The 26,824-nt window shown below is 54.7% G+C and overlaps 11 protein-coding genes across 11 annotated transcripts; 5 read left to right on the top strand and 6 right to left on the bottom strand.

The window, feature by feature from the left end:
- Positions 1-229: 229 nt before the first annotated feature.
- On the top strand, positions 230-1,378 carry ALTATR162_LOCUS119 (uncharacterized protein; the record flags this gene model as incomplete). The annotated part of the gene is made up of 1 exon (XM_043307712.1): positions 230-1,378. One exon carries the CDS (start codon positions 230-232, stop codon positions 1,376-1,378), a length of 1,149 nt encoding a protein of 382 aa, XP_043163647.1.
- Positions 1,379-6,473: 5,095 nt separating this feature from the next.
- ALTATR162_LOCUS120 (uncharacterized protein) lies at positions 6,474-10,938 on the bottom strand (the record flags this gene model as incomplete). The annotated part of the gene is made up of 6 exons (XM_043307713.1): positions 6,474-6,746; positions 6,805-6,915; positions 7,409-8,033; positions 8,581-9,392; positions 9,432-10,835; positions 10,891-10,938. 6 exons carry the CDS (start codon positions 10,936-10,938, stop codon positions 6,474-6,476), a joined length of 3,273 nt encoding a protein of 1,090 aa, XP_043163648.1.
- A 399-nt stretch (positions 10,939-11,337) lies between these two features.
- Positions 11,338-15,589, top strand: ALTATR162_LOCUS121 (uncharacterized protein; the record flags this gene model as incomplete). Its single annotated transcript, XM_043307714.1, has 5 exons — positions 11,338-11,492; positions 11,537-13,113; positions 13,164-13,715; positions 14,466-14,999; positions 15,048-15,589. 5 exons carry the CDS (start codon positions 11,338-11,340, stop codon positions 15,587-15,589), a joined length of 3,360 nt encoding a protein of 1,119 aa, XP_043163649.1.
- A 140-nt stretch (positions 15,590-15,729) lies between these two features.
- On the bottom strand, positions 15,730-16,206 carry ALTATR162_LOCUS122 (uncharacterized protein; the record flags this gene model as incomplete). Its single annotated transcript, XM_043307715.1, has 1 exon — positions 15,730-16,206. One exon carries the CDS (start codon positions 16,204-16,206, stop codon positions 15,730-15,732), a length of 477 nt encoding a protein of 158 aa, XP_043163650.1.
- Positions 16,207-16,857: 651 nt separating this feature from the next.
- ALTATR162_LOCUS123 (uncharacterized protein) lies at positions 16,858-17,424 on the bottom strand (the record flags this gene model as incomplete). The annotated part of the gene is made up of 1 exon (XM_043307716.1): positions 16,858-17,424. The coding sequence occupies one exon, from the start codon at positions 17,422-17,424 to the stop codon at positions 16,858-16,860; it is 567 nt and encodes a 188-aa protein (XP_043163651.1).
- Positions 17,425-17,463: 39 nt separating this feature from the next.
- Positions 17,464-18,683, bottom strand: ALTATR162_LOCUS124 (uncharacterized protein; the record flags this gene model as incomplete). The annotated part of the gene is made up of 2 exons (XM_043307717.1): positions 17,464-18,249; positions 18,297-18,683. The coding sequence occupies 2 exons, from the start codon at positions 18,681-18,683 to the stop codon at positions 17,464-17,466; spliced, it is 1,173 nt and encodes a 390-aa protein (XP_043163652.1).
- A 485-nt stretch (positions 18,684-19,168) lies between these two features.
- ALTATR162_LOCUS125 (uncharacterized protein) lies at positions 19,169-22,257 on the top strand (the record flags this gene model as incomplete). The annotated part of the gene is made up of 7 exons (XM_043307718.1): positions 19,169-20,144; positions 20,192-20,749; positions 20,804-20,936; positions 20,979-21,154; positions 21,205-21,259; positions 21,306-21,510; positions 21,589-22,257. 7 exons carry the CDS (start codon positions 19,169-19,171, stop codon positions 22,255-22,257), a joined length of 2,772 nt encoding a protein of 923 aa, XP_043163653.1.
- Positions 22,258-22,906: 649 nt separating this feature from the next.
- Positions 22,907-23,383, bottom strand: ALTATR162_LOCUS126 (uncharacterized protein; the record flags this gene model as incomplete). Its single annotated transcript, XM_043307719.1, has 1 exon — positions 22,907-23,383. One exon carries the CDS (start codon positions 23,381-23,383, stop codon positions 22,907-22,909), a length of 477 nt encoding a protein of 158 aa, XP_043163654.1.
- Positions 23,384-24,432: 1,049 nt separating this feature from the next.
- On the top strand, positions 24,433-25,038 carry ALTATR162_LOCUS127 (uncharacterized protein; the record flags this gene model as incomplete). The annotated part of the gene is made up of 1 exon (XM_043307720.1): positions 24,433-25,038. The coding sequence occupies one exon, from the start codon at positions 24,433-24,435 to the stop codon at positions 25,036-25,038; it is 606 nt and encodes a 201-aa protein (XP_043163655.1).
- A 50-nt stretch (positions 25,039-25,088) lies between these two features.
- ALTATR162_LOCUS128 (uncharacterized protein) lies at positions 25,089-26,169 on the bottom strand (the record flags this gene model as incomplete). The annotated part of the gene is made up of 4 exons (XM_043307721.1): positions 25,089-25,229; positions 25,277-25,403; positions 25,458-25,606; positions 25,654-26,169. 4 exons carry the CDS (start codon positions 26,167-26,169, stop codon positions 25,089-25,091), a joined length of 933 nt encoding a protein of 310 aa, XP_043163656.1.
- Positions 26,170-26,294: 125 nt separating this feature from the next.
- ALTATR162_LOCUS129 (uncharacterized protein) lies at positions 26,295-26,759 on the top strand (the record flags this gene model as incomplete). The annotated part of the gene is made up of 1 exon (XM_043307722.1): positions 26,295-26,759. The coding sequence occupies one exon, from the start codon at positions 26,295-26,297 to the stop codon at positions 26,757-26,759; it is 465 nt and encodes a 154-aa protein (XP_043163657.1).
- Between the last annotated feature and the right edge of the window lie 65 nt (positions 26,760-26,824).

The following is a 26,824-nucleotide window of genomic DNA, read 5'->3' on the forward strand; positions in this document are numbered from 1 at the left end:
CATGCGTTGGAAGCAGATAGTGTGTTCAGTTTTATACGATCCTCTCGACCACGCATGAGACAGCTAGCGCGAACGACGGGCCATAAAGTTCTCAGAACCTAGCGCGCACCTTTGTGAGGCGTGCATAATCGTCCTGCCCTGTCGGCTATCAGCTAGCTCAAAAGGCCTGAGCGTCGCTGTAACGTTCTTGTTGTGAACAACCACTCTTTCCTAGTCAGCTTTCCCAAGCATGGGCTGCGCCAACTCTAGACTCTTTCCGATGGAACACGAATCTACTGCTGACGTGCCGCTGCACACCCGGCTTCCAGGCACCGCTCGAAAACACACAAGCGATTCTCTATGGGACCTGGTCGACAATGGCGAGTTCCAGGCGCAGATCGCAGAAAGAGTCTTCCAGATCTTCCTACACGAAGACCTGCCCGACTACTGGAAACTGCAGTTCGATCTCCTGCTTGTCTTCAAGTTCGTTTTTAATCGCATCAGGCCGAGAAGTGCTACTGTGATCTTTCCGAATCGGCCACTCCGCTATCCCTATAGAGACACAGAGGCCTTGTTGAGGCTCACCAGTATCAAGAGCCTGCAGGAAGGGGTCCAGCTATGGACAGAATATCTTATACATACTGGCAGCCTGCGCGTTGAAGAAGAGGATTGGCACACCGCATTCAAGCAGACGCGCGAAGGCTATCGCTTTAACTTGACGCCGGCTGAAAGTAGTGTCCGCCGTCACGATGATTCTGTGCTCTCGCCAGAGCTGCGCCCTAGCCAGCACAAAAGAAGCGCCACCGAAGAGATAACCAAGACGATCGAAGATGTCTACAGCAGCTACAGCTCGGTACAGGACTGTTCTCATGAAGCGCTAAAAGACAGAATTAGCCAGAAAGCGAGAGACCTCCTCCCCCGCTACATGGAACCCGTTCCCCTCGACTTTGCAGTTCACAACTACGAGAACCTCATGAAGACATCGTACGACGCGGAGACTGGCATTGCCTTGGCCAATGTCGCACTCCAGGCATTGACTGATATTAAGGAGTCTGCTCGAGGTGGGCTTGGCTCAAAGGTCAGCATCATCGTCGTCAAGGGCACAGTACCGCAAGCGCACATCGACCGTCTCTCGAGCGCAAGCGCAGAGGCTCACAAGGCCATCCAAAAGGACAAGAAGAGCAGCAAGTCACAAGGGCCACATGCTCATGGCATCTGCTTTGCCAGTCTGCCTGATACGGGAGATGGCGATGTCTGGCGCAGACTAAGCCACCGCAGCTACAGCAACGGGGGCTTTTGTAAGTATGTAGAGCTGCCCGCTACCATCTCTCCAGTTGTCGTGACTAGTAAGCTTGTGCGCACAATGCTGCTTGGCTCGGTAGACCCTAGCTCGGAATAGGTGACCTGGTGTGCGTAATATTCGAACACAGCAAGAACACGTGACATCAAAACGATGTGCTATGCGCGTGGCTGTGGATTATAGTTGTCGTATAGTTACATAGTTTTTGTAGTTTCCAATGCCACTGACTTCTCTTACGGTATAATGTCGATCCACGCGTGCCGGGACGCCCGGTGTAACGGGACGCTTTCTCTTCTGGACCCTCGGAATGCCCCCAGCGCTCTTAAATACAGACAAGTGCAATGCGCATCTATTCTGCAGCTCTTGTTCTCTTAGCAAGTTAGTCTCCGACGCTAAAAAACGTGTTGTTAACTGTGCTGTCGCTCGTTCTATTAACGCCGCCTCCTAACCCTCCTCTAACACTCTCCTGTTTATTTGTGGCAGCACATATCTAAGGAGAGATTAGTGGGCTAGGAAGCAAGCTAAGATACTAGAGATTAGGACTGCACTCTTGAAAGTTCAATTAAAGCTAACGAGGATACGTCCAGCAGTTCCTCCTCGCAGATAGCAAATTTGTGGAAACGCGTCCAAGAGGCCGTGCGTCTTTAGCAGCTCTTGGTATGCGGCAACTTGCAGTAGCGTGCTGAGATGTATGCGTGCCGCACTGCGCACTGTGGCTGAGAACTGCGATCCTGAGCTAAGCTCATTGCCTCAGACAACTCTTGTTCCCGGATAGCGGGCAGCTTTTGTTCCTGGCGTGCACATGCGCATTGCAGACGGCCACCCTCCAGACTCGCTTCTTACATAATTAGGAGTATTATCACATTGCGTAGATATGCCGTGTAAAGTGGGTTGAAGCTGAAGCATCGTAATTAGTAGAAGTCATCGCTGCATTATACTATACCGTTGAAAGTCATGCTTATGCGGTCTCTAATACCCAACTGTACGATCTGCAGATAGCGGTAACATCATGAAGTTGTCTCACTATACATCTATTCACATTCCGCTCGCCAGTTACTTAACGTGATGAGCGAAGAATGTGTATCAGGGTGTTGCTCGCCAAGTACCCGCTTACGTAGCTGAAAGCATCTCTCCATTAGTGCAAGAGCCTCCTCGTAACGAGATTGTGACTGCAGCGTAAAGGCGAGATTATATATGCTGCTCAGCGTGTAAGGGTGCTCCTCGGTAAGCACTCTCTTTATCATCTGCACCACGTGTACCTGCAACTCTTCGGCCTCCTCCCATCGCCCTTGGTTTCTGTACGTCAACGCTAGGTTGTTCATGCTAGTCAGCGTGTTAGGATGCTCGTCAGTAAGCACTCTCTTGCTCGTCTGCATTACTTGCACCTGCAGCTCTTCGGCCTCCTTCCATCGCTCTTGCTTGCTGTACGTCGCCGCTAGGTTGTTTATGCTGCTTAGCGTGTCAGGATGCTCATCGGTGAGCACTCTCATCCTCGTCTGCATCACTTGCACCTCTAGCTCTTCGGCCTCCTCCCATCGCCCTTGATTATTGTACGTCAACGCCAGGTTAGCCATGCTAGTCAGTGTGTTAGGGTGCTCGTCAGTAAGCACTCTCTTGCTCGTCTGCATCACTTGCACCTGCAGCTCTTCAGCCTCCTTCCATCGCTCTTGCTTGCTGTATGTTGACGCCAGGTTGTTTATGCTAGTCAGCGTGTCAGGATGCTCGTCGCTAAGCACTTTCTTGCTCGTCTGCATCACATGTACCTCCAGCTCTTCGGCCTCCTCCCATCGCCCTTGGTTTCTGTATGTCGACGCCAGATTGCCTATGCTAGCCAGCATATTAGGATGCTCGTCGCTAAGCACTTTCTTGCTCGCCTGCATCACATGTACCTCCAGCTCTTCGGCCTCCTCCCATCGCCCTTGTTTACTGTATGTCGACGCGAGGTTGTTCATGCTAGCTAGCGTGTCAGGATGCTCGTTGGTGAGCACTCTCATCCTCGTCTGCATCACTTGCACCTGCAGCTCTTCGGCCTCCTCCCATCGCCCCTGGTTGCTGTATGTCGCCGCTAGGTTGTTCATGCTGCTCAGCGTGTCAGGATGCTCATCGGTGAGCACTCTCATCCTCGTCTCCATTACTTGCACCTGCAGCTCTTCGGCCTCCTCCCATCGCCCTTGCTTGGTGTACGTCGCCGCTAAGTCGGCCATGCTGGCTAGCGTGTCAGGGTGCTCGTCGCTAAGCACTCTCTTGCTCGTCTGCATCACTTGCACCTCTAGCTCTTCAGCCTCCTCATACCGCCCGTCGCTAAACAGAGTCGCAGCACATTTTGATGCAAGCTGTAATCTTTCTTCGTTGTCATTATCTGCTAGACTATGCGACAGAGCATACTGGGCATGCGGAAGTAGTCGTCTCCACTTGCTTCTGTTGCTGTGATCGTCGTCTGGAAACACTCGCAGCAGCTGTATGATCGTGTGTTGAGTCCACTGTCCAAGTCGTCCCTGCACTTGCAGCCGCTTGCGTAGAGCTTGGTGGACTAGTCGATGAACATCGAGTGCAGACTCAGCAGATCTCCTAGTAACGAGCGCATACTTGTCAAGCAACCTAATAGCATCTTCTCTTGCTTGCATCGAGGCTGCCTCTAGAAGGTCGATCGAGATGTCTTTTCGGTCTACGCAGGCAGCAAGAAACAAACAGTCTGCGGCAAACGCATTATTACGACTGATCTCGTCTATAGAGAGAAACAGTGTAGCAGCTATAGGGTCTTTCACGCCAGAACCTCGTAGCCTATCCTTAGACGAGTCACCGCTGTGTTCAATAGCTAGCTCTTTGTGATCGTCTAGTCGGGATCGATACTTTTGTACCGTCATACCGCTAGCCTTCATACAAGCCGCTGCTTGCATGACTGCTAGAGGAAGGTACGATAGCTCTCTTAGCAAGTGCTCAGCTTCCTGCTGCTCAGTGTTCGCGAGTGGCCTCGCTAAGCGGGCTTGCAGCATCCTCAGCGCCGCGTCTAATGTCAGTTCCCGCAGCACTATAATGCTCTGTAAAGCAAGCGCCATAGATATGTCGCTGTTGGTTGTTGTAAAGATGACAGAACATAGCTTAGACTGTGGCAGAAAGTCGACTAGGTCTGCAGCTTCTGTTGTGGACAAACCGCTAGATCGCAAAGTGGTGTCGTCTGCGTTGTCAAAGATCAATAAACACTGCTGCGCACTAATCTTTACTACACAACGTTTCGCAAGCTGCTTCCTGTCGGCCTGGTCATCGTCCCACCCAGGAATACTGAGCTTCTGCGCAATAATTGCATACGACTGGTAGAGACTTTCTTTGTCGGTTGCGTCCATCCAAAAGACCGAGCAGCTTTTGTTGTTCTGCCTTGTTCTGTGTGCAACCTCGAGCGCGAGCTGCGACTTGCCAGTTCCGCCAGGTCCAACGATCGCTAGCGTGGTAGTGGTCCGTTCATTAGTGAAGAGCTTTGCTTCTAGCTCGGCGAGCTGCGACTCTCGGCCCACGAAGCGGGGGTTTCGTGAGAACGGAATGATCGACGGTGCATCACTAGTTCCCTCCAGTTCAGCCTGCAGTCTGCTTCGTGCACTCTCCTCTCCTTCGCCATACGCGGTGGGCATAGAGACACCAAGAATCCCAAGCAGGCAGTATACAATGTCTTCTTCTTCTTTTGTTCTGCGGTTTTCGACCCATCGCCTTCGCTCAGATGTGCTAAACTCGTGTAAAGGACAGTTGCGCAGTGCCGCAAGGGGGATGCCGGTGATGTCGTGTAGCAGCTGATCAAGCGATGCTTTGTCGCCTATGCGATGTCCTTTACACGAGAAGAACTCGACTGACACTGGCGCGATTAGCTCTTGGAGAGTCCATCCCCGCGTGAACCACGCGCTTGCACGGAACGACGCCTCCCAGTCGCTGCGTTGGACCAGCTCTGTTGCAGTCAACACTGATACGTCTGACAAGAATACGTAGCACCGCGCCGCATTCTTATACCACTGAAACATCGAGTTGATCGCCTTCGAGCGCTCATTGTTGTTCCACCTGTCGATGCAGCATGTGTCGATCCAGAAGTACTGCAGCTCGTCCTGCGCCGCCCGTTCAGCGCAGAACTGGAGCTTTCGATAGCCTTCTTCCTTCTCCTTGTAGGTGTCGTTCGATATGTCTTCGATAAGGATCTCAGAGTCGCTCCATCTGTGCGACAGAATGGCGTAGGGCGGAATCGACTTGCCGCAGAAGTCTGTTAAGACAAGCCTTCCCAGCGCGTTATAGTGGAGAAGCCGCATGGCGTTTGCAATCTTAGCTTAGTCTAGGGACAGCGAGGCGTGAGCGACTTAAAAGGTGTCGAGAGCAGAAAGACATAGTTGCGACAGAGCGAGGCAGGCAGATGAAGCTTACGCTAGGCTGGTGTGAAGGCTGCCTGTAGAGGCAGTGCATGCGACGAGGCTGAGCGGATGCTGGGCACATCGAGCATTCTGCGCTGCGCCGCTTCACAACTTGCGCTGGGCTACTGCACACATAGGCAGGTGCCAGTGGAAGGATATTTCTTGTTAGACTGCCATCGTAGTGTCTGACGACACTCATGTTAGCGAGAAAGGGCACATAGGGACGTAGGTCGTGTAGGCATAAAGATACGTTCTTGTTGCACTACTGGACCAACATCTGCCTGCAAAGTCGGCAATAAAGGCTTCCTGGGGCGGGGTGCTTAAAGCTGCAGTTTCCAGCCACAGCGCGCGGGGCAGGCGCATAGATATCTCAGCACGCTACTACAAGCTACTGCATGCTAAGAGCTGCTAAAGACGCACGGCCTGATCAACGCGTTCCAACGATCTTGCCGTCTGCGCGGAGAAACTGCTGGGATGTATCCTTCTTACCCTAAATCGACCTTTCAAGGCTGCAGTCTTAATCTTTGCTATCTTAGCTTGTTTCCTAGCCCACCGAGCTCTCTACAGAGGTATACTATCGTGAATAAACAGGGGGGTATTAGCGGAGAGTCGGAGACAGCATCAACAGAACGAGCGACAGCACAGTTCACCACGCGCTTTTTGGCGTCGGAGACTAATGTGTTAGGAGGACGAGAGCTGCAAAATAGATGCGTATAACGTTTTTTTGCATACAAGTACGCTGCGAGCAACCCGGAGGCCCGGAAGGGAATGTGTCCCGTTACACCGTGCGTCCCGGCACGCGTGGATTGACATTACCAACCGTCCTCCTCCAAGTATGCTGCGTGGAAGAAGCTTGTTGCTATGGTTTGCCGTGTGCAGCTGCCAGAGCATGAATATCGGAGGTATCGACGCCAGGCTCTTTTGACAAAGGTCTGGTGTGCAACAATCCAGAAGCCGCTGCCCAGATCTTCACACTTGCATCTCAAGATGTAATAGTAGCCTACAGCACCCTGCTTATACTGTCTTGACTTGCTGAAGTTCAGGCGTGCAATAGGGCAGTACTCTTTTCCCGGCTCGTAGCCGATCTACGTCGGAACATCAGCAGAGCTCGACAGAACTGCAGATTTGTAGACGCCAACTTACCCAGAGCTCTTCTTTGGCTTTTAAGCGCTCAAAGATGGCTGCGAACTTGGAGTCTGGGGCTCGAACGTCAAGATGGCTGTTGAATATATTCTCGAGAGCGCTGGCTGGCTCCTGCGAGCTTCAGGTCTTGATTATGTAGTTACCGCAGGTGGAGCATACTGACTGCTTCGACGGCGTCTCGTTCATACAAGACCCGTTTCTTCGGTGAAATCGAAGCTGTTCTAGTGAGCTCAGGCACAGATGTCGACGTTATCACTTTCTAACCTACCTGATTGCATTTTTTTGGAGTAGCAGAGCGCAAGCAGTGAGGGAGCGTGAAGATACAACTTGTTGATCTCGGCTACTATAGTCAACAGGCAACACTGTGCTGGGCTAACTTGATGCAGACAACCTACAGCGATGAAACGAGTGTTTTTCTGCAAGCAGTATCTATCCATCAACACATTCACATGCAAACACACACACATCAAGACAGCGACACTGTGAATTCTATTCTTTGGCCTATTTGTCTCTACCCAATTCGCTTCTCGACCGCTAGGCGCGTAGAGTAGTGCACAACCGTCCTGTGGAAGCGGCGTAAGAGTGCTTCAGGATCATGGCATACTTTCAGGAGCTGCTTCTTCTTCGCCTGGTTCAGATCTTCGTACAACACCCATGTCGGCTCCCACTGTACCCAAACTCTGTCTTCCTCCGCGTGCACGATGCAACCTCTGTGGCTGGAAAAGGTTTTCTGCAGATAGAAAAAGAGTCCTCTGGTCATCGGAGCCACCTTCCAGTAGGCTAAGAAAGCAAGGCGACGGCTTCCTGCTTTTCCAGAGCCGCGCAGGGTCTTGGACGCGACGTACCCAAGCAGACCAGGCCGGTCTCTCCGGACTTCTATAACAGGATCATACACAAGGCTGCGAGGAGAGGCCTGGACTGACTTGCTTTCGATTGTGGGTTCCCAGGCGATGAGCAGCTGGTCGTCGCCTCGCGCATGGACGAGCCACCCTCGGTTCCCGCCTGTACAGAGAGCATGGTACTCGTCTGCCGAGTGCCACGAGCTTTCCCAGAACACAAGCAGGTTGTGGCGATCGAGATTGATGGCGCCCAAGCAAGACCACAGATCTTCGCTGTTCGCGCGGCTCTCCGGCTCGGTCTTCATGCTCGCAACGTGGGACATGCCTGGCGACAGCGCAGTGGTTGAATCGGAGGGAAGGTTATGTGAGATCTCAGGGGGAAACTTGTGTCTGCTGTCTGGGCGAGGAGAAAGGGACTATATAAGCAGCGAGATAACCCAGCCGATACCTTCGGCTAGCGTCAGAGGCTTCGGTATGATGGCAAGCCAATCCGAGTGCGGGCCAGGCTGCATCTCATTACGCAAAGAAACGAAGCGGCCTATCTCTGAAGCTACTTGCATCACGCTCGCGAAGATCTACCGCCTCGAACAGGCTATCTGAGAGCAGGTCGAGGACCGTCTTGGGCACCTGTTCTAGCAGCCCCGGCCTGGCCTGCAAAACCTTGCCGAACCAGACCGCCTCCGCTTGCGTCAACCCCTCTATACTGTTCGCTGTCACTAGTAGCACTCTAATCACAGAAGCAACTGCGTCTTACTCTTTGATCTCAATGGATCTGCTGAGACTCTTTTCCTCAGGCTCTGAGAGCTCGACCCCAAACTCGGCCGCGCTTAGAGAAGGCGCATGGGTCCCAGAACTTGGAAACAGGACAAGCAGCCCTGGATTCAGTGATACCCCACCTTGCAGAACACAGTGCAGCACTCTCCCTTGTCTGATGTACCTGTTGATGTTGCGTCGGACGCGCTTCTCGTTGATCCCGTGTTCCTTGGCAACCTTTCTCGAAATCTCATTCTTCACTATGTCCTGAGCCCGCCGCTTCTTCTCGGAGGGACTGAGATCTTCGTAGATGCGATGGATCTCGTCGTCGTGTGGCGTGGGTGGCAGCTCGTTATAGAGGCCCTGCTTGAAGCTGGCGGTTAGTTTCCGCGCGTGTATTCTCCGCTTCTCTCGACTGCTGCTGCGCTTCTCTCTTTGGAGCGCTGCGACGGCCAGCAGATATGTCTCGAAGTAGCAGTACTTGACGTATCGACTTCTGGCAACCAGGAGGTGGCTCTCGCTCTCCTGGCTGTCCAAGTAGAGGTGGATGCGGAAGAGCTTCTCGACAACGGGTTGCTCCATCGCTTGATGTGCCTGATTTTCGCGTTTTGCAGTGAGAGCCGGTTTGAGTGAGTCGAGAATGCATGGCGATCCGATCTCATACACACACTGCAAGATCCTCAGACAGCGTCCGCGGGAGATGTCAGCTGGCTTCTGGAGAAGCGCTTCGTGCAGCGCTTCGAGATCGAAGGTCTTGATCTTCGACACAAAGACCTCGTTGCTCTGCGGTTGTGATTGCAGTTGCGCCTCAGAAATTGTCTCGGCCAGCCTGATGTTGATCTGTTGCGAGACTGCTAGTTTGCTGGAGATGCCATATTGCTCCAGAACAGAGTCGCGTTGGACAGGGGCCACCAGCTCTTCTAAGAAACGTAGGCGCAGTTCTCGAGAAGACGGAGCATCCCGTAGCGGCCGTCCTTGGAAGCAAGCCTCAGCTATCTAGACAGACAGAAGCGTGCTCTCTACATGTGGGCTGACATCGTGGGGCTGCAGAAAGTCAGTCGACGCAAAGACGAAGGCGAACGGGTTTGCTACCTCAATGTACTCCGTCTTCCACTCAGGGAGCGTTCGATACAATGCGCCCAGAAACGGAAGGTTCACTGCGCCGCTGCTAAGAACAAACAGCGTCTTCCTATTCGCAGCTCCTAGCACGAGCAACGGCAGAGCCTCTTCGCTTTCGCGCAAGATGATCGCGAAGTTTTCGGCCAGGCTCTCGTCTGCCAACATTCCCCCATCGCTCGCAATCGGATCAACTTCCAGTATATGGAGTGGACCCGGAATCAACGAGTAGATCAGGCCGTGAAGGAGCCTTGGCGTGAGAGGTGTCCCATCCACCAGAGGGGAAAGGAGCTCTCGGGTTCTTGTGCTATCTGCGTCTTCTACAGATTCGTGTGGAAGACAAAAGCTCGCACGGCAAGCAAGATCTAGGTAGCTTTGGAACATTGGATCATTGCCTAAGCTTGGCGTGTGAGTTGGGTCAGTCGGATATTGCTTCTGGCATGGGACAGTGACTTCCTCGCCACCTATCTGCGACTCGTGCTGCAACGGGCTGCCATACAGGTCTTCGAATGCTTCGTTGAAGAACTGTGGCGTGGATGCATCTTGCATGACCATCTCTTCGCTGTTGCTGTTCTCGACTTCCATGTCACGGTCTGGCGAGACGGATACGTCTGACTCTGCTGGATCTGAAAATGGCTGATGCAACGAGACTTGACGTGAGGATTCAGCTTCTGAGTGTAATCTACCAGTTCGCACATCTTGTGCTGTCTGATGCAGTGTGTCCACTCCAGACTGGGTGTTGTCCCAATGAGATTGATGAGAAGCTGAGGCCTCGCTAAAAACTCGAGCTGGCTGTACATATGCAAGTTCGTCCTGCTCGTCAATAGCGGGTGTTACTCTGTAGAGCATCGGCGAGGATGACTCTGGCTCCAAGGCATGTCTGCTCTGTACCACCTCAATCTCGTGAATGTTCTCTATCGGTGTTTCGCTCGCCCATGGAAGATCTCCAAACGGGATTTCTGAGGGCGCCGTTGCCATCACCCCCGTGTAGTCGCCGGAGTTTGTCTCCTCGAGTACGGCTGGAAGTGTCTCATCGTCTTCACCACTAAACTCCGACTCCGTCTCGTGTTTGACGACGAAGAGCGAGGCTGAGGAAGCCGGCCGGGGAGTGGACGCTTTGAGGCGGGAGGATCTTCGCACCCCTTGGTTAGCGCCACTTGAGCCTACAGACCGCGAATCTACTGTCATGCCTGCGCGGGTGGCTTTCTTGAGAGACAGCTTCTGCTGAGCGTCCTTCTTCAAGCAGTCAAGCGCATCTACCAGGGCTGCAAGGTCGTCGCAGTCGATCGCGTCGCTTGCTTGCAGCCAACTATCCGCAAACCGCTTTAGCTTATAATAAGTATCAACTATGGCATTTCGTTCATCGGTATGCACGCACCTTGACTAGGTTTAGGGCAGAAGACAAAGAGCCGTTTGGCACTACCATGTCGGCAGGGTGAACAGGCGGATGCTCCAAGCAGGCTCAACAGCAGACGCTCTGAGTCAAGCAGGCTACATAAGATATGTACTACCAACAGGAGCCAGAGCCTGTCAAGCCAACGCTGTCAAACCAACGCTGTCAAACCAACGCCTGTCTTCCGTCACGCTAGTGCGGTCCGTCGCGGATGCGCCTGCTCGTCGACGGGTGACCTCCACTTTCTCCAGCACAACCCCATCCGGCCTAGCGTAGCTAGCACCAGACTTTAAAGTCCTCGTGCTTATCAGGCTAGTCTGTTTTGAGAGCAGAGTGGGCTACAGAACTCATTCGAAGGTGTCTTCGTCGTTCTGCATCCATTCGCTACGTGCGAAAACTCACATCGTGAGAACTGGACATCAGACTACCACCATGGAAGAAGCTTTCGGGAAGTCGTTTGCGAAAGCGCAGCAGCTTTACGGTGTTTCCTTGAGCTCGTTCATAGCTTCGGTCTCCCTCTCTGCGGTGATGTTCGCTATAGAAGTCCTTGTGTTTCTCGCTATCCGCAAACGTTTCCCCGATCTCTAGTAAGCTCACAGTATTCTACCTAGTCGTGTGCTGACGACTGCAGCTCTACTGTTCCAGATCACCTAGACAGCACTTCCACCACCTGGAGAGGATACATTGCGACCAACCTTCTTCGGTTCGAGCGCTGCCACGAACATCTCGATAGATACTTCTTTCGCCGTTACCTGCGGTCGCTGCTTCTGATCTTCGCTCCCGCTTCTCTCCTCATAACGCCGATCCTAGTCCCCTTGAACTACACGCATGGGAAGATGGCGGTGCGTGGCGTGAGTGGGCTCGATGCCCTCGGGTGGTCTAACGTCGGCCTCGACCAAGCAGACCGGTACTGGGTTCATCTCGTGCTGGCTTTGCTCTTTACCGCCTACGTTTGCTGGGTCATCTGGAGCGAGCTTGGCTTCTATGTCGCAGCTCGGCGGCAAGCACCTAGCGCGACGTTGCGCACAGTGCTCTTTGACTCTATACCCGACGACTGGATGTCTGAGAAGATACTCACGTCCCAACTCCAGATCTTCCCTGGCCAGATCACTGCTGTTTCCTTCAACCGTGACTACAGCACAGTTTCCCGGCTGGCAGCGCGGCGGGAACGTCTGGCGGCAGCCCTCGAGGCGGCTGAGACTGCCAACTTAAGGAAGGCTTTCAGAGCTGGCGTACAGAAGCGGGCTAGAAGGTCAAGTACCACTAAAACGCGTCGGAGCTTGGACTGCCAATCGCGGCGCCTCTTGAATCTTCTTGCCTGGTTGGCATTCGAAAAGGTCGACACTGCCCTGTTGTGTCGGGAGGAGCTTCGTGCGACTGGCGAGACGATGGACTTCTATCGCAAAACACGAAGCGAGTTTCCGCCGCTGCGGTCCGCCTTCGTCACCTTCGCCAATCCCCTCGCCGCCCACATCGCGTGCCAGACAGTGATCCACACCAGCGCGGGCTACATGACGCCTCGCACGATGCCGTTGTCCGTAGATGACGTGGTGTGGAGCAACACAGATATCACGTGGCGGGATAGGACCCTACGCACCGTGTTTTCCAACGCGCTCATTCTCATCACGGCGATTGCGTGCGTCGTACCGGTAGCGCTGGCAGGGCTCCTCTCCCAGATCATCTACATCACCCAGGCCGTGTCTTGGCTGAGCTGGATCAGCGAGCTTCCCGAGTCCCTCCTGGGTCTACTACAAGGTGTGCTCCCCCCTGTGCTGGTAGCTGTTCTGATGAAAGGGTTCGTTTGCGTGGCAGAATACCTCGTCCGAAAGCAGGGCATCTGCTCCAAGAGCCAGATCGATCTCAAGATCCAAGACTACTACTTCTGCTTCCTCTTTGTCCAGGTCACCCTCGTGGTGTCTCTGGCTGCAGGGCTTACTGCCATTGCGAACGAGATCGCACAGGGAGCTTCGCTCGCTGCGACGCTGGCGAAGAACCTGCCGAAAGCAAGCAACTACTTTCTCTCCTACCTTCTCTTGCAAGCTCTGTCGGTAAGCGCTGGCTCTCTGCTGCGGACAGACCGTCTGCTCGGGAAGTTCGTGCTTGGTCCCATGTTCGACAAGTCAGTCACGCAGATGGTGATGCGTAGGAGAGGTCCGGATCTCCAGTGGGGCACCTTTGTACCTGTCTTCACAAACCTCTCTTGCATTAGTACGTCTAAACGCCAGAAGCACTGACGTAGCCCACACTGAAAGACACAGGACTCCTCTACGCGATCATCTCCCCGATCATCCTCCCCTTTCAGGTCCTCGCCATCGGCTTGTTCTGGGTCATCTATTCCCATTCGAGAGTACTCCTTACTGAGCACGATCATGGCGGCCTCTTCTATCCCAAAGCACTCAAGCATCTCTTGGCAGGCCTCTACCTGATGCAAGTCTGTCTGGCAGCGCTGTTTTTTCTGGTACGAGACTCGCAGGGCAGTGCCAGATGTATCGGACAGGCGTGTGTTATGGTGCTTGCTACCGGACTGACTGCCATCTACCATCGCTTGCTTTGCAGAGCGTTCAATCCGTTGCTGAGCTTCTCTCCCACCGCGCTCAAGGACGCGCTGGCCCGAGACACGTTGGCCAAGGACACGCCGGCCAAGGATGTAACGCCGTCCCCTGTGTTTCTGCACGAGGCGCTTACGTCCACCCCGGTGGTTCGCATTCCCAGCGACGATCACGGACTCGGTTCTGCTCGAGCGCTGCAGCTCAGGGAGGAACTGAAAGGTGTTACTGTATCCGACACGGATGCAGTTGTCACCGGATCAGGTAAGATAGAGCTACGATAGAGTTACAACAGAGTTTGCGAAACCAGAACCCTGGGATCTGCTATCATTCTTTTATGTAAGAATGCAGCAGCTAGCAACATGGTTTATGCAGCTATTGCCGACGCGTAGTATAGCCGACCAATTTAATCCTTGTGCGATGGTTCCTGGTTGAGCTTTTAGATATCGTGCATGGATGCTCGACAAGCTGGGATGCGTCCGAGTCATGCTTGAACATGTTCGCAACCTAGGAACTGTTGTAGACGCTCGGAACACGGCGGCCCGGGCGGAAGACCAGGCACGAGTGAACGCTGAGTGCCGTGCATGGGCCCGGAGAACCGGGTGTCACTCTTATTGGCGTTGCAAGCGCCAAACTCCGTAGCGCAGAGAGCAGAGCCGGCAGTGCCGACGCTACTGGGCTTGAGGTCGTGCTACAACCGAGTGGGTGGAAATGGCGAGATAGATGTTGGTCTCCAACAGCGGACGTCAGCAGTGGTGTCAGGGTCGCACACGCAGACATCCGAGATGGCCCGACGACCGCATAGCTGTCCAGCAACTAGCAGCCTGTCGAAATCTGACGCGAACAGCTGGATGCGGCCGACAAGAGCGAAGACACTGTGGCTGGACAGATCGCTGCCTGATGTGAAAGGGCTCTCCCGCCTGTGTTGCCAACACAGACATCTACAATCGCGCGACTCTATAAATGGCTGTGATGCGGGCTATATACTGACCACCCCTCCCTCCTACTAGACAGCAATCCGCTCAAGCGACCTCGGCATGATTCCGTATCAGAACGGCGACGTCGAAGTTCGGATCCAGCACGCTCGCTTTCTCGTCTCCGCCTCGGTCATGTCTCAGCTGTCACCAGAATTCCACAGGCTCTTCACCACCAGACACGGCTTGCTGCGTGAGAGCATCGAGCTGCCAGACGAAGATCCTGTGGCGTTTCACCTGGTCTGCCAGTCGGCCCATGGCTCCTTCATACCGCAAGCTCACATATCGCTGGAAACGCTCGTCAACATGGCCGAGGCCATCCGACGATACAAGATCCCCGCCACATCTCGCGTGCACAACACCGTGGCCTTCAGTTTCATCGTACAAACACTACGGCTAGAGACGCTTTCCACGGTCATGCTTGTCATGCTTTTTCGTGTTGCACGGGTGCTAGGCTCCGCCAAATACGAACAGCTGATCCGAGACGTGTTTCTCCTTCATCCGCTGCAGCTGGAGGCGTTGCCCACGAAGCAGACCGCGGGTGGTTGGAATGCAGAATGTGCTCTGCTCTTAGGTAGGAAGCGTGCTCCACAAACTTGACGAGATTTGCTGACTCTCACAGCAAATCTGATGCTGCGGGGGGCTGCGTGTCGCGCAGAAGTGGCAAGCACACTGCTGAGTCCGCCGGGTAGCGATGAAACTCTCCATCTGCAGGAGAAAAGCGACGTAGCCGTGTGGATCCTGAAAGACAGCCCCAGCCTGCAAGAGATAGAGGCTCGCCTTCGAAGTATGAGGAGCGCTGTAGATCTCCAGAGAGAGCAGCTGCTGGATGCTAGTGGAGCGATCAAGGAAGCGACGGCAGACATCCACCGTTATGTCCGCACTACCATAGAAGATACTCGGGAGAGGGTGGATGACGGCGCAGACGACGTCGTGAAGCTAGACGTGTGCCACGGGGTAAAGCGTCTAGAGATCCAGGTTGCAGAGGACGGGCAAATGTCGGAGAACTCGGTAGATGTTGATGATCTGGACTTGGAGCGTGTCTCTTCGAGCAGCACAGCGTTCGAGGATATCGAAGCCTACAGCGAACCGGTAGAGACCCTGTTGGGTGACTATCTGGACATCGAGGACGACGTTTCCGTGGCTTCTGCCAAGACGGTGTGAGGGCATCGATTGCAAGCAGGGAGGCATCTTAGGATGCAAAGAACCAACCTAGCTTAGAACTAATGTGATCGATTATTAATTCTACAAAAGAAGGTCCTGCAGTGTTTCCATTCAGCCCAACAGCCGTGTATCTATATCTGTTATGCTGTGTAGTTCAGTAGCCAGTCGTCCAGTCTTGCAGCCTCGGCCGGATCCACCTCTATGAGTGTCCAAAGCTCCTGCAGATCCAGTCTACTTTCGAGAGACTCATACTCCGCTTGCGCTGGGTCGTACCCTGTCAGTAACGGGTCTTGTTGCATCGACGAGGCCGTGATGGTGTTCAGCTGCGTGGCTGCTGCGGTGAAGTCTGGATACGGCGAGACTTCTGGCTGCGGTTGCGAGAAGGACACAGCGGCGGCTGCATCCGGCCCCGGGATCTGGCATTGAATCTGTTCATGTCCGCTCGTGACACCCATAGGCAGCGCTCTCACGTAGGCTACGATGTCGTGCAAGAGCGGGCGGCCTTCTCCCGTGCTCGATGCTGGCAGTGCTGGCAAGCTGTGACCAGCCCGGACGTGTTCATACAGCTTTTGTACCGTGTCCCGGAGCTGCCTGTTCTGTTCCTCGAGGAGCGCCATCCTGCGGACGACGTGAGCGGAAAGCAGCGACTATCTTTCTACTCCAAGGAACGCTTACGGAGAGGTTCTATTCCGCAAGTGACCCACGTTTTGGCTGTAGTCACACAACGCGTTTTCCGCTCGACATCTATCGCACGGATGTTCCCTATCGCACAATACCAAGGTCAGAAGCATGATCGACTACATCCGGAACGAGACCACTTACCTTTGTCTTCTTCACTCGGCACCAGTTGCATGCTTGCTTCACTCGCTGCTTGGTCTTTTGCATCGCGACTGGGGTCGTTGATCGGTGCATAGCCTCTAATCTACAGGATGTTCCGCAGGATGCAGCAGACGCCCACTGAACGGATCTTTGCCCTTAATACCTGCATGTCGGTGCTGTGCCATAGCCGTTCGGCTAAGGGCTTTGTAAGAACTCAGGTTGCGTGCTTCCTCAAGTGAACGCTACTGTGCCACAGTTGGTGTGAAGGCTGGCTGTCCCTAACACTATGCTACGGCCAAATGTCGGCTCAATTAGTGTGACAATGAATCGCTTCCAGGGGGCGGGGAAATGACGATCTTTATCAGGGAAAACGAAGAGGAAAACGATGTGGTGACCGTCACCTTGTTCCACCCCAAGCGCTTCCGTTGCCGCGTGTCAGGTGACAAAGTCTACGTTCGGTGGCTGTTGAACTTCTTCATGACCCAGATCTTGCTGTCTTCATCGCCAAACACATAGTACACATCGTTCGGCTGCTTGGATCTTTTGCGGCCATGCATGATCTGCGAGGGGTCGCACAGCCTGAGTCGCCCGTCGCTGTCCACCAGAGCGAACAGAGGCGCCACGCCCTGCGCGCGAACACTGCGAACAGCTTTCTTGACGTCCTCCTTGGTCGCGTCGCATCTATGTTCTGCGATCGGATGCATGGCGCGACGCCGGGGCAGATGCCAGAAGGTAATGCTGGCGCCATGGGATCTCGCTAGACGGTCGGGATACACGGGCACAGAGTAGACAGAGGAAGAGCGCAGCAGCGCCCGAGCCTGTTGAGCGCCCTCGCGAACGTCGCCGACAGAGCTCGATCCGAAGTCCTCAAAGAAAGCCATAGACGTCAGCACAAGCACTCCATACTCCGTCAGAGTGTGTCTTCGCTCTTGCGCAAGCGCGCTCCATATCGTAGGAAGAAACAGTTCTGGGTGGTTCCTGGGCGCCCGGACTGCAGTCGCGCTGTCGGTCGTCATCAGAGGAGTGAGCGCAGGCGGGCGAGGCTCGAAGATCGCCTAGCCTTTTTGGCGCGAGTCAGCTTCTGCGTTGAACCTGTCGACAGGTGCCGAGAAGAGGACGCTGGGCCGTTCTTCGAGCATGTGCATGCGGATCTGCGAAAGGTCGGGATCTTGACTGCAGAGGGACGAGATCTGGTCAGACTCAAATCCAAGCCTGTGCGCAAACTGGCCGAGCCGAATCACCCACCCAGGACGCTCCGACGACGCTGCCTGGTCGCATGTTTCCTTTGGACGCTTCCACGGGTCGTGTGCGTGGCGGAGCAGATAGAGGCAGAGCTGCCAGTACGCGTACAGGCCGGGGTTGCTACACTCAAAGAAGTGCTCGTCGTGTTCGCTGTATTGCAGTAGACACTGTCGGTCGTTGTACGCAGGCTGCTCGTGCCGATGCTGCAGCAGGATGTCTCTCACCGAGGGAAAGCGTCTGGGCACTGCGCTGAACTCGTCTCTCGGAGGACACAGCTCGCCTGCTGAGAACAGCGCTCTCAAAGGAAGCATCACAGGTCCGAGTATCTTGACATGCTTGAAGAAGGTCTGGAAAGTAAGGATAAGCCCCTGGACAGCAAGGACCCTTTCGAGGATCTGAGCGCGTACCCCAGGATCACGTGCGCGGGGAAAGATCTGACGTGTGGCGAACCAGGTTTCGATCTTCGAGCGGTCGCGAGAACTCCACAGAGGCGCAAGACCACCGAGCTTCTCGACAGTGTACTCGTCACAGAGATGAGCGTCGCCGCCTGTGATCGCATTCCAGATCTCGTACATCTGGCTGAGGTAGTATTCGACCTCCTACAAGAGTAAACGACCCGGCCCGCTCTAGCTTCATGGAGCCCTACCTGTCTGCACCGCCAGCTGAGGATGAGCGGAAACGAGCCGAGCTGAAAGCCTGCCCATAGAGCGCGGAACGGCTCTAGCTTCTCGAGGCAGTCGCGCAGCCACTCGCTGCGCACAACTTGACGCAGGGTCTTCGCCTTGGCTCCCAGCAGCCTCGTCCACCGTGAGGCGACCGCGTAGTCCTTTTGGCATTCGAAGAACCGGATGTGCAGGAACTTCTCCCCGTCGCACAGAGGCGCATGTCGGCTGTAGAACTGACGGATCTGAGCCAAGGTAGCTGTGGGCGCGTCTGTGTGCCGCTCAACAACCGGTGGTGGACAAGAGGACAACACTCTTACCTGAGCTGTAGAGATCGACGAGCCACCAGTCCTCCTGACTTTGCGACCCATCTCGTTTGGCGGCGTCTAGCCGAAACCGTCCGTGAAGACATGGCAGCTCAACACCGCTCGGAAGAGCAAGCCGTGGAGACTTTCTGACAGCATACAATGCATTCGCAGATACGCCTGCGCCCGCTAAACAGTGCCAGTACTCAGCAGAAGTAATGAGAGCGGGCAAGTTGTGTTCTAGATCAGACGTGCAGCAGCTAACGCAGTCGTCGGGTTCTGTGCTAGATGCACGGTAGCGCAAGTGCAGTAGTCGTATCTGCGCAGTTCCAAGGTAATATCGACATCTCTCGAGCTTAGAACTCATGTTAGAGTTTGTTTTTGCATGACAGCACGGGTCCGCCTTGACTATAGATATTGTGTCACGGCGGGTGCCCACCGTGAAAGTGCGTCTCGCAGGAATCTGCTCTTCTCTCAAGAGTACTTATATAGACACTAGTGAGTTCTTACGCATGAGTAGACTCTATTTCGCCTATCTCAGACAGTTACACATGCCGCCACAGAACAGCTCAGACTGGCTGCACGGCTTCCAGACGGGAGCCGATTGGTTCTTAGCGTGTGGAAACGGCTTGGAACAGGCCACTGCTAGCCTCTGCGACCCACATGCGCAGTCGCCCTCTACCATGTTGCTGGTAGGTACGCGTGAGGGAGAAGCCGCACGCCAGGCGCTGTTGCCGGGGCGCAGCCAGTCGAGATCGCGCGGTATCGCACAACTACAGGCGGATGGTTCGACGCTCGACGATGAGCATCCGCTGCTAGTGGCCAGCCTAGATATGGACAATGTTTGCACGACGCAGAAGCCGCCGCCAAAGCACAATGCGCGTTCGCGTTACAAAGTCGCGTGGCTGTCAGGACACTCGCCTACGGCAGAGGCCGACTCGTTCGTGGAGAATGTCGTCGGCAAGTTGCTCCTGCCGTTTGTCGACGTCGTCTGTCTTTTCCTGGATGACTTCTCTACCCGTGAGGCGGGCATCCGGTTCCTCCAGAGGTGTGGACGTCATAGCCGCCTCTCGCTGGGCTGGAGGCCGCAGGTGATCCTTGCCAGCAGCAGCACGTACAGGCACAAGGGCAGTCTGGGCCTACCCATGTTTGGTAGTATCCAGCGCGTAGTGCTGCCGGCAGATGGCCGCAAGACCCTGTCTTCTTCCAGGTTCCGCGCTCTGAAAAACACCATACTTACTAGTGTGAAGACAGTGAGAAAACGCAGAAGTGCCTCCAAGACGCTCTACTCGGCCTACCATCTCAACGCCTTTTTCGAGTCAGCATTGCGGCACGTTGCGACATGCGCCTCCTCGCCGTTCAGCTTCATCCTCGCGACGCGCGAATGCAACCAAATACAAGACCGTCTCTGGCTCTGCCTACGCGACTTTCTACGGCTGTGCGCCGCTAACCACACAAGCCAGGAAGCTGCGTTGGAGTACATGGCGTCTGCGCTCATGCTAGACAGCCTTCCGCCCGGCATGCATCGTAAGTATCCTACACTCGAGCCGTCATGCTTCCATTCTGACCGACAGGCTTCCAACCGTCGGCAGTCTTCGAGTCCTTGTACCAATCTCATTGCTACAAAGCCTTTTCGTCGCTGCCGTCTGAGCAAGGCCTCTCGCCAGCAGCTTTGTGTGCACAGTTGAAAGCCATCTTCAGCCGCTTCTGCGCCAAGCTCGACAAGGAGACGCTGACAGCAGTGGGACTGCACAAGAGAAACCTCCAGACCATCCCCATAGACTGGAACACCGTTCAAAGCTCTCAGCTATGTCTTTACTGTCTCTTTCGTAAGCCTGAGCATAGCTTGCGCTGTGGACACGCGCTCTGTGAGTCGTGCATCTGCAAGTTCGGGGCCAAAAGACAGCAGATGGAACATTCATACTCCGTCTCCCAGTGCCTCTTGTGTCAGTCCAAGAGCGAGCTTGTAGTACGTCTCAAGCCACCAACAGCAGGAAGCCGGCTGCTTGTGCTCGACGGGGGTGGCATCCGGGGGATATTCACGCTGCAAATCCTACGCGCGCTCGATCAGCATCGGAAGCTCCCGTATCCTGTCTACGACGAGTTTGACTTGACGCTGGGGACCAGTACAGGTGAGTATCGCTCGTTCTGTCATATTCACGAGCACACTGATCGCTGATCGCCAGACGCAGGTGGCCTCATCGCGCTCATGTTCCTTCTGCGCCGCAACCTGGACGAGTGCATTGCCGTCTTCAAGCAGCTGGCCCAGCGCGTCTTCCGTCCTCGCCAGCCATTCGGAAGCAGCCCGCTCGCGAAAGCGTACGGCTTTCTGTCTTGCCTGCTGACTGACAGCTTGTACAGCGCTGCCGAGATGGAAGCATGCGTGAAAGAAGCCTTTGGGTCCGACGCCACTCTTTTTGGCTTCACAGAGTCGGGCGCGCGTATGTCAGGAGCGAAGGTCGCAGTCACGACGATGACTGTGTCGAGTGCGAGGCTCTGCATTCTCTCCAACTACAACGGAGCCGGCGTCAGGCAGGGTGAAAACACAGACCCCACCTCTGGAGATAAGACTAACATACGACGGCAGGCTACAAACACTATCGAGCTTCTCACATAGAAGACGAGACCCTCATCTGTGATGCGTACGTTCTTTCTCTTGCTTCTAACTTTCAAACTCATGCTAGGCAGAGCCAGGGCTACGTCCGCTGCTCCGTCCTACTTCCCGGCAAAGTTCATCCGGGGGCTAGGATTCTTGCAAGACGGCGGCGCCGGGAAACACAACAACCCTATCGATCCTGCCGAGTGGGAGTCCCGGACAATCTGGGGCATTGCGCCTGATCTAGCTGTCTCCATAGGTACTGGGTTCGCCCGAGATCCAGAGTCGCCACAGATCGTCTCTCGAAGACTGGGCTTTCGAGACCGCTTCTTTCCACGCTTTTTCCGGCTCTTCAACGCCGTGCTGAACGCCTAGAGCGGCTGGGACGACCACGTAAATCGAGTGCCTAGAGCTGAGCGGCACAAGTACTTCCGCATCAACATAGCGCTACGTAAGGAGCCCCCGCTCGACGATGTTGGCAAGATGCCAGAGCTGGAAGACTTAGCGGCAGACTTTCTCCGTGGTCATGACTTCTCCAGCCTCACGCGGGCGCTCTTTGCTGCCTCTTTCTTCTTCGAACTTCGCCAGAAGCCGGTCGTGAAGAGGAACCCAGTAGTATGCTCAGGTTCCATCCGCAGCCGCAGCCCCAACACGCGCGAGTTGGTGGAGAGAATCCTGCAGGAGTACCCAGCTGCCTGCTTCACCACGGAAGATGGGACTAGCCTAGGCCATGTCGGCGGCCCCAGTCTTTGTGCTGCCTGTGGTCGCTATCACAAGGACGTGGATCTCAAGGTCCACCATCTCGACCAGCGCACGTCCATCTACCTGCAGTTCAATCAGCTAAGCCAGCATAGAATAAGCGGATTTCCGCAGTCTATGACACAACTCACGACGCTTCAGCTGCTAGACGCTGACTTTGGCAGACCAGACCACCAAACCACTAACGTCGCAGGTGTGAGTAGCTGCCAGTGCAACGCCAGCAGGAAAAGAAAGAGAGTCGTGACCTTGAAAACGAAGCCCTCCAAAAGGGTGCGCCTGGATTGACTCGGAGTAGGACTGGAAAGTATATAGCTCTCGGCTACACAGTAACGCAGCGAAACTCGACCCTCGTACAGTGGAGAAGCTCGTGCAAAGACGCACACCTGATCTCCTAGCCTGACTCGCTTATCTCTTCTTGTTGATTGACTTATTCGACTTCTGGGAACCTGAGGTTGGCGCCAAGCCATGAGAACCTGTGCGCTAGTACAAACACTTCTTCAATGCCTGCGGACAATGCCATCAAAGCTGCAACGGAGGCGCGGGGACCGGAAAAGCTATGATCATCTCACTCAAGATAACATCGCCGAGCGCACGCGATACGACCAAGCACGCCGGAGACGGGCAAGAACCGTGTAGGCGTGGGGTACTGATATCCAAGTCGCTACTGCAGGAACAGACAGGCTGACATGGCCGCACAATCTCCGTAGGTCGAGTAAGACCTACTTTCTGCTTTATTGTCGTTAGATTTTATTATTATAATTATTATTTGCCATTCAGGTGCTGAGCAAGTCCCAGATTGCGCTCCATCACCACACCCGTAATGAGTTCACTTAGCAGTAGAAGATGTGAGCGAAGACGTGAGCACAGACACCAAGCATTTACAAGCGAAAGTGTAAGAAAATTAGACTACAGTAGGACATCTCTATCGACCAGATCATACAGCACCGTCTGTCGCTCGCTTCTCCTGCTTCGTTGCCACCGCCAGTAGTTTCGAATACTTCTCGTGAACTTCCATCGACCAAGGCACCAAGTTGTTGACGTAGCGTTGCGCCACGCCAATGCTTGTTTCCATGCTGTCCAGCCGCTTGCAGAACATGCCGTGAAGCTCTGAGATATCGTGCCGTAGCTGTCGAACCTCTTCTTGCAGCTTGGCCAGCTCCTCGTGTGTCTGGGGCGGTGCGCTTTCGTGGGCAGCAGACTCGACGGCCGCAGTGGAGGCCTGTTCGAAGCCCTCGTACGGCTCTGGTAAGGAAAACATGTTTCCTTCCCATCCACGATCCCAATCTTTCTCTGGGATGGGCGGCAGGCGAGAGCTGAAAGTGTTGGATGGCCCAGGGGCCATGAGTGCGTCCAAAGATGAGAACAGGGCGGGTCGTTCAGAGAACCACGCATTCTGATCGCTCGAAGCCATGTTAGATGCTAGCCGAAGACCTAGCGAAAGGTGCAAGTCCTTATAGTGGGTGGCACAGTGCGACAAAGAAGCCGCGAGCAGCAACTTTGTTCTAGCATGTCTTGACAGCAGAAAGCAAGGTCCGCCGCTTCCGAGTGTAGCCGGTAGTCGTACTCCGGGTCAGTAGAGTGCTGTACAGTACGATGCCGACCCTGTGAGACATCGACTCCATAGCCATAGCTTCTCGAACTGCGGCTGTCAGAAATTCAGTAGCTACTGTAGCTAGATACTGCTCTCAAAGTGTCATCTCCACCAGCCCAGTGCCCTCAACCGTACCGTTCCGAGCCGGTGGAGCCGTACCGCTTTGTTGGAGTAGCATACATCCACTGGCTAGGAAGGTCTCACCCAAGCCAGAAAGCTCCAAGTGCAGAACCTTGTTGATCTTTGTGTGGGTCGGTGTCTTCCACTTACGACGCCAGATTGTGCAGTGTCAATCCCATACGCTGAACCTGGATTAGCGCGGCGGTGGAGGATATACCATGACGAGCACTGAGCTCTTTTACCTAGAAGCGCATAGTAGCCATCTTCATGCGCAGAGGTGACGGCTCCCTCGTCTGTCGGCAACAGATATCCAGCCGGATCACAACGGCAGCACGTTCTACCTGGAACACTAGCCTGTGGCATGAAGCAGCATCTTGACGCAATGCCGCGTTGTTGCTCTCGCACAGTCTTCGATATCTTGCCCGCCCTTACTCTTACCGCTATGCTGCTACTGTGGTACTGTGATAGAACGGCAAAGCTGTATGTCAGTACAATATCTAGACCGCTTCTCGCTCTGGTGACCCTACATCTAACAGAACATTTCGCTGAATCTGCTGAGATGAGCCACCCAAAGCCACGTCAGACATCACCAAGACAACCCTCAGAGGTAGGCTACTCGCTCCGTCGGTGTGCTTGGTTTTGACTCTAAGCATCAGGGAAGCATCGAGCCCCGCCACCCGACATGCTGTGTCGAGGCTGCGCTACAGATGAGCAACTTGTATCATCACGGCCAGGCTCAGCTGCACAGCATGCATCGCCACCTCCAAGCGGCTCAGAACGAGATTAGCAACACACAGCGCCAAGTCGCTGCGACCGAGCAGGAGCTACAACGCGAGCGGCAGGGTCACGAGCTGCTCCACCAGCAATTCGCAGAGCTGCAAGAATGTCACTTCAAGCTTCTGAAAGAATACGAGGACTCCGAGAGGCTTTGTAAAGATCTCCATAGATCTGCGCAAGACTCAAAGACATTTGCTGACGAGGTCGCCCGGCGCGTCGAAGGCCTGGTGAATAGCCCTCAGACCAGGCTGACTAGAGGTGAAGCAGGGGAGTCAGACAATGCCCAAAGCATCAGTGCGATGATTCTAGAGTCGGCCAAAAATGCACTGCTTGTAGAGGCAGTATCTGGCCAGCATTCGGAAGACGAGCATTTCACCAAGTTGAAGCACGTCATGGACCAAAACGTGGAGCTGCAGCAGCGCAACATGGCGCTCTCGAAGCAGATTGAGACACTGTCCCAGCAAGTCGAGGAGGGGAAGAATGAGCTGGCAAGTCTGAACAAGGCTCTCGAGCTCGCTGCTGAAGGCGGGCGGCGAAAGAAACCACGACGGGGGAAGATGTCGGCAAGCAAGGGCTGAGCAAATCTCTGACAATAATGCATCTGAGTGTCGTTAATCATGTACTGTAACTACTTCATCAGTGGCTGTGACATCGCCAACTCGGTAATGCGAGCCTCTGCAACATGCTCGACTGGAAACACTATGATCTGGGCATTTACCACAAAAGGAACCAGCGACGGCGCGGGCAGCGAGTCTTCCAGAAAGCCGTCCTGCAGTATCTTAGTTTCGTTTTGTCACTTGCAAGAAGCATGTCTACCTTCTGTAGCTCTCGATATGTTGCCTGGTCGGCATGTCGGACAAAAGCTTGGAGGTCGTCGCTTTGCTGCAGCGCCGAAGGACTCGGGACACGGGACACTAGATCTTCTAGCATGACCCCAAAAGCACTGGACTTGTCGTCTACTGCTGTCTCGTGCAGCGGTGCCCGGTCGAATGCTCACTGTCGTTCAGCGGTCAGCAGTCCTCTAAGACACGAGTTGTACTCACCGACTTTGACTTGGCCATCGCTTGCAGAGACCGTGATGTCTTCTACATCGATCGACGGCAGATGAAGGCCTGCTGCGCTCAGAGCGCAGATACCAGAAAGCGCCTGCTCTACTGTTACGACGAGAACAGTTGCACATCCGACAGTCCTACCTCTGTGCTTATCGTCTTCACCTCGGCTAGCCCCAGCTGAGGAGAGTGAGACACGGCAATCTCAGACAGGGGAAGGCCGGGTCTGTCGAACACGGTGAACAGAGAATCTCGAAACCGAAAGACAGACACGATGTTGAGGAGATTCGGATCCGGCTTGTCCAGGCCCACAACGGGCTTGTCTGGGCTGCGTCGGATCATCACGACCTGATAGGCATGCTCGGCGGCGTCTGAAGCAATCTCCTGGGCTAGGCAGTAGGGTCTCTCTCCTTCTGGATCCACGCTGTGTATGCACCGATAGCGTTGCTCGGGATCTCTGTCGATTGGCGTGAACGTTTTGCGTTTGACTCGGAGCGTTGGCGCAAGCTTTGGAAGCTTGGGGTCTGCCGGCTCTTTGCCGCTTTGAACTTTTCGCTTTGGAGCTTGGGGCGGATGAGTGTCACCGTTGCGGCCGGCAAATCTGGCGTTGTCTGAGCCATTTCCTGTTCTCGGAAAGACAGTCAGTCGTCGAGAATCCATATCGGCGGATGATCGGTGGGCGATGCTCGTGCAGCAGGCTTATAAAACAAACCCGGCCGCACTTTCTTGCCCACGGTCGTCTACGAGACTTAAGACGCGCTCCCCAAAGATCGTCGCTCCTCACCATGGATCCGGCTGTGAGACAACCGCCTCGAGCAAGGCCTCTTGAAGCCAATGCCATCGATCACGTGGTGAGATGTTACGGAGGCCAGACCATCGCCATAGAGATGGAGCCCCGCTACATGCAAAAGTCCAAGCAGCCCCGCGACGTGGTCCAGTACATTGACTTCCTCAATCGCAGAAACGGAGAGCTGAGGCTAGAGCTTACTTTCTACCGAGAGTGCTATCGGCACGCAGAGAAGTTCAAGGACAAGATTGGCACCATCTCCCAGGATCTGCTTCACGCATGCATTGTCGGTTTACTCGACGAAACAGCTTTCGACGAAGTTCGAGACCTCTCCAAGGCAGTCGTGGACGCGGTAGACCAGCTTCGCCACGACCAGGAGGAAGCCTTTGACGCCTTCATAGCGCCCTACCGAGCAGCCAAGAGCCCCAAAACGGCTGCCATGTCGACGGACGGGTGGATTTGAGGTGAATCTGGGGTGCATTGTTTTCTATCTAAGCTGCTTCGATCCCGCGACACTTGATCGGCAAG

This window comes from Alternaria atra, assembly GCF_907166805.1.
Source record: "Alternaria atra isolate CS162 genome assembly, contig: 17, whole genome shotgun sequence".
Classification (NCBI taxonomy): domain Eukaryota; kingdom Fungi; phylum Ascomycota; class Dothideomycetes; order Pleosporales; family Pleosporaceae; genus Alternaria; species Alternaria atra.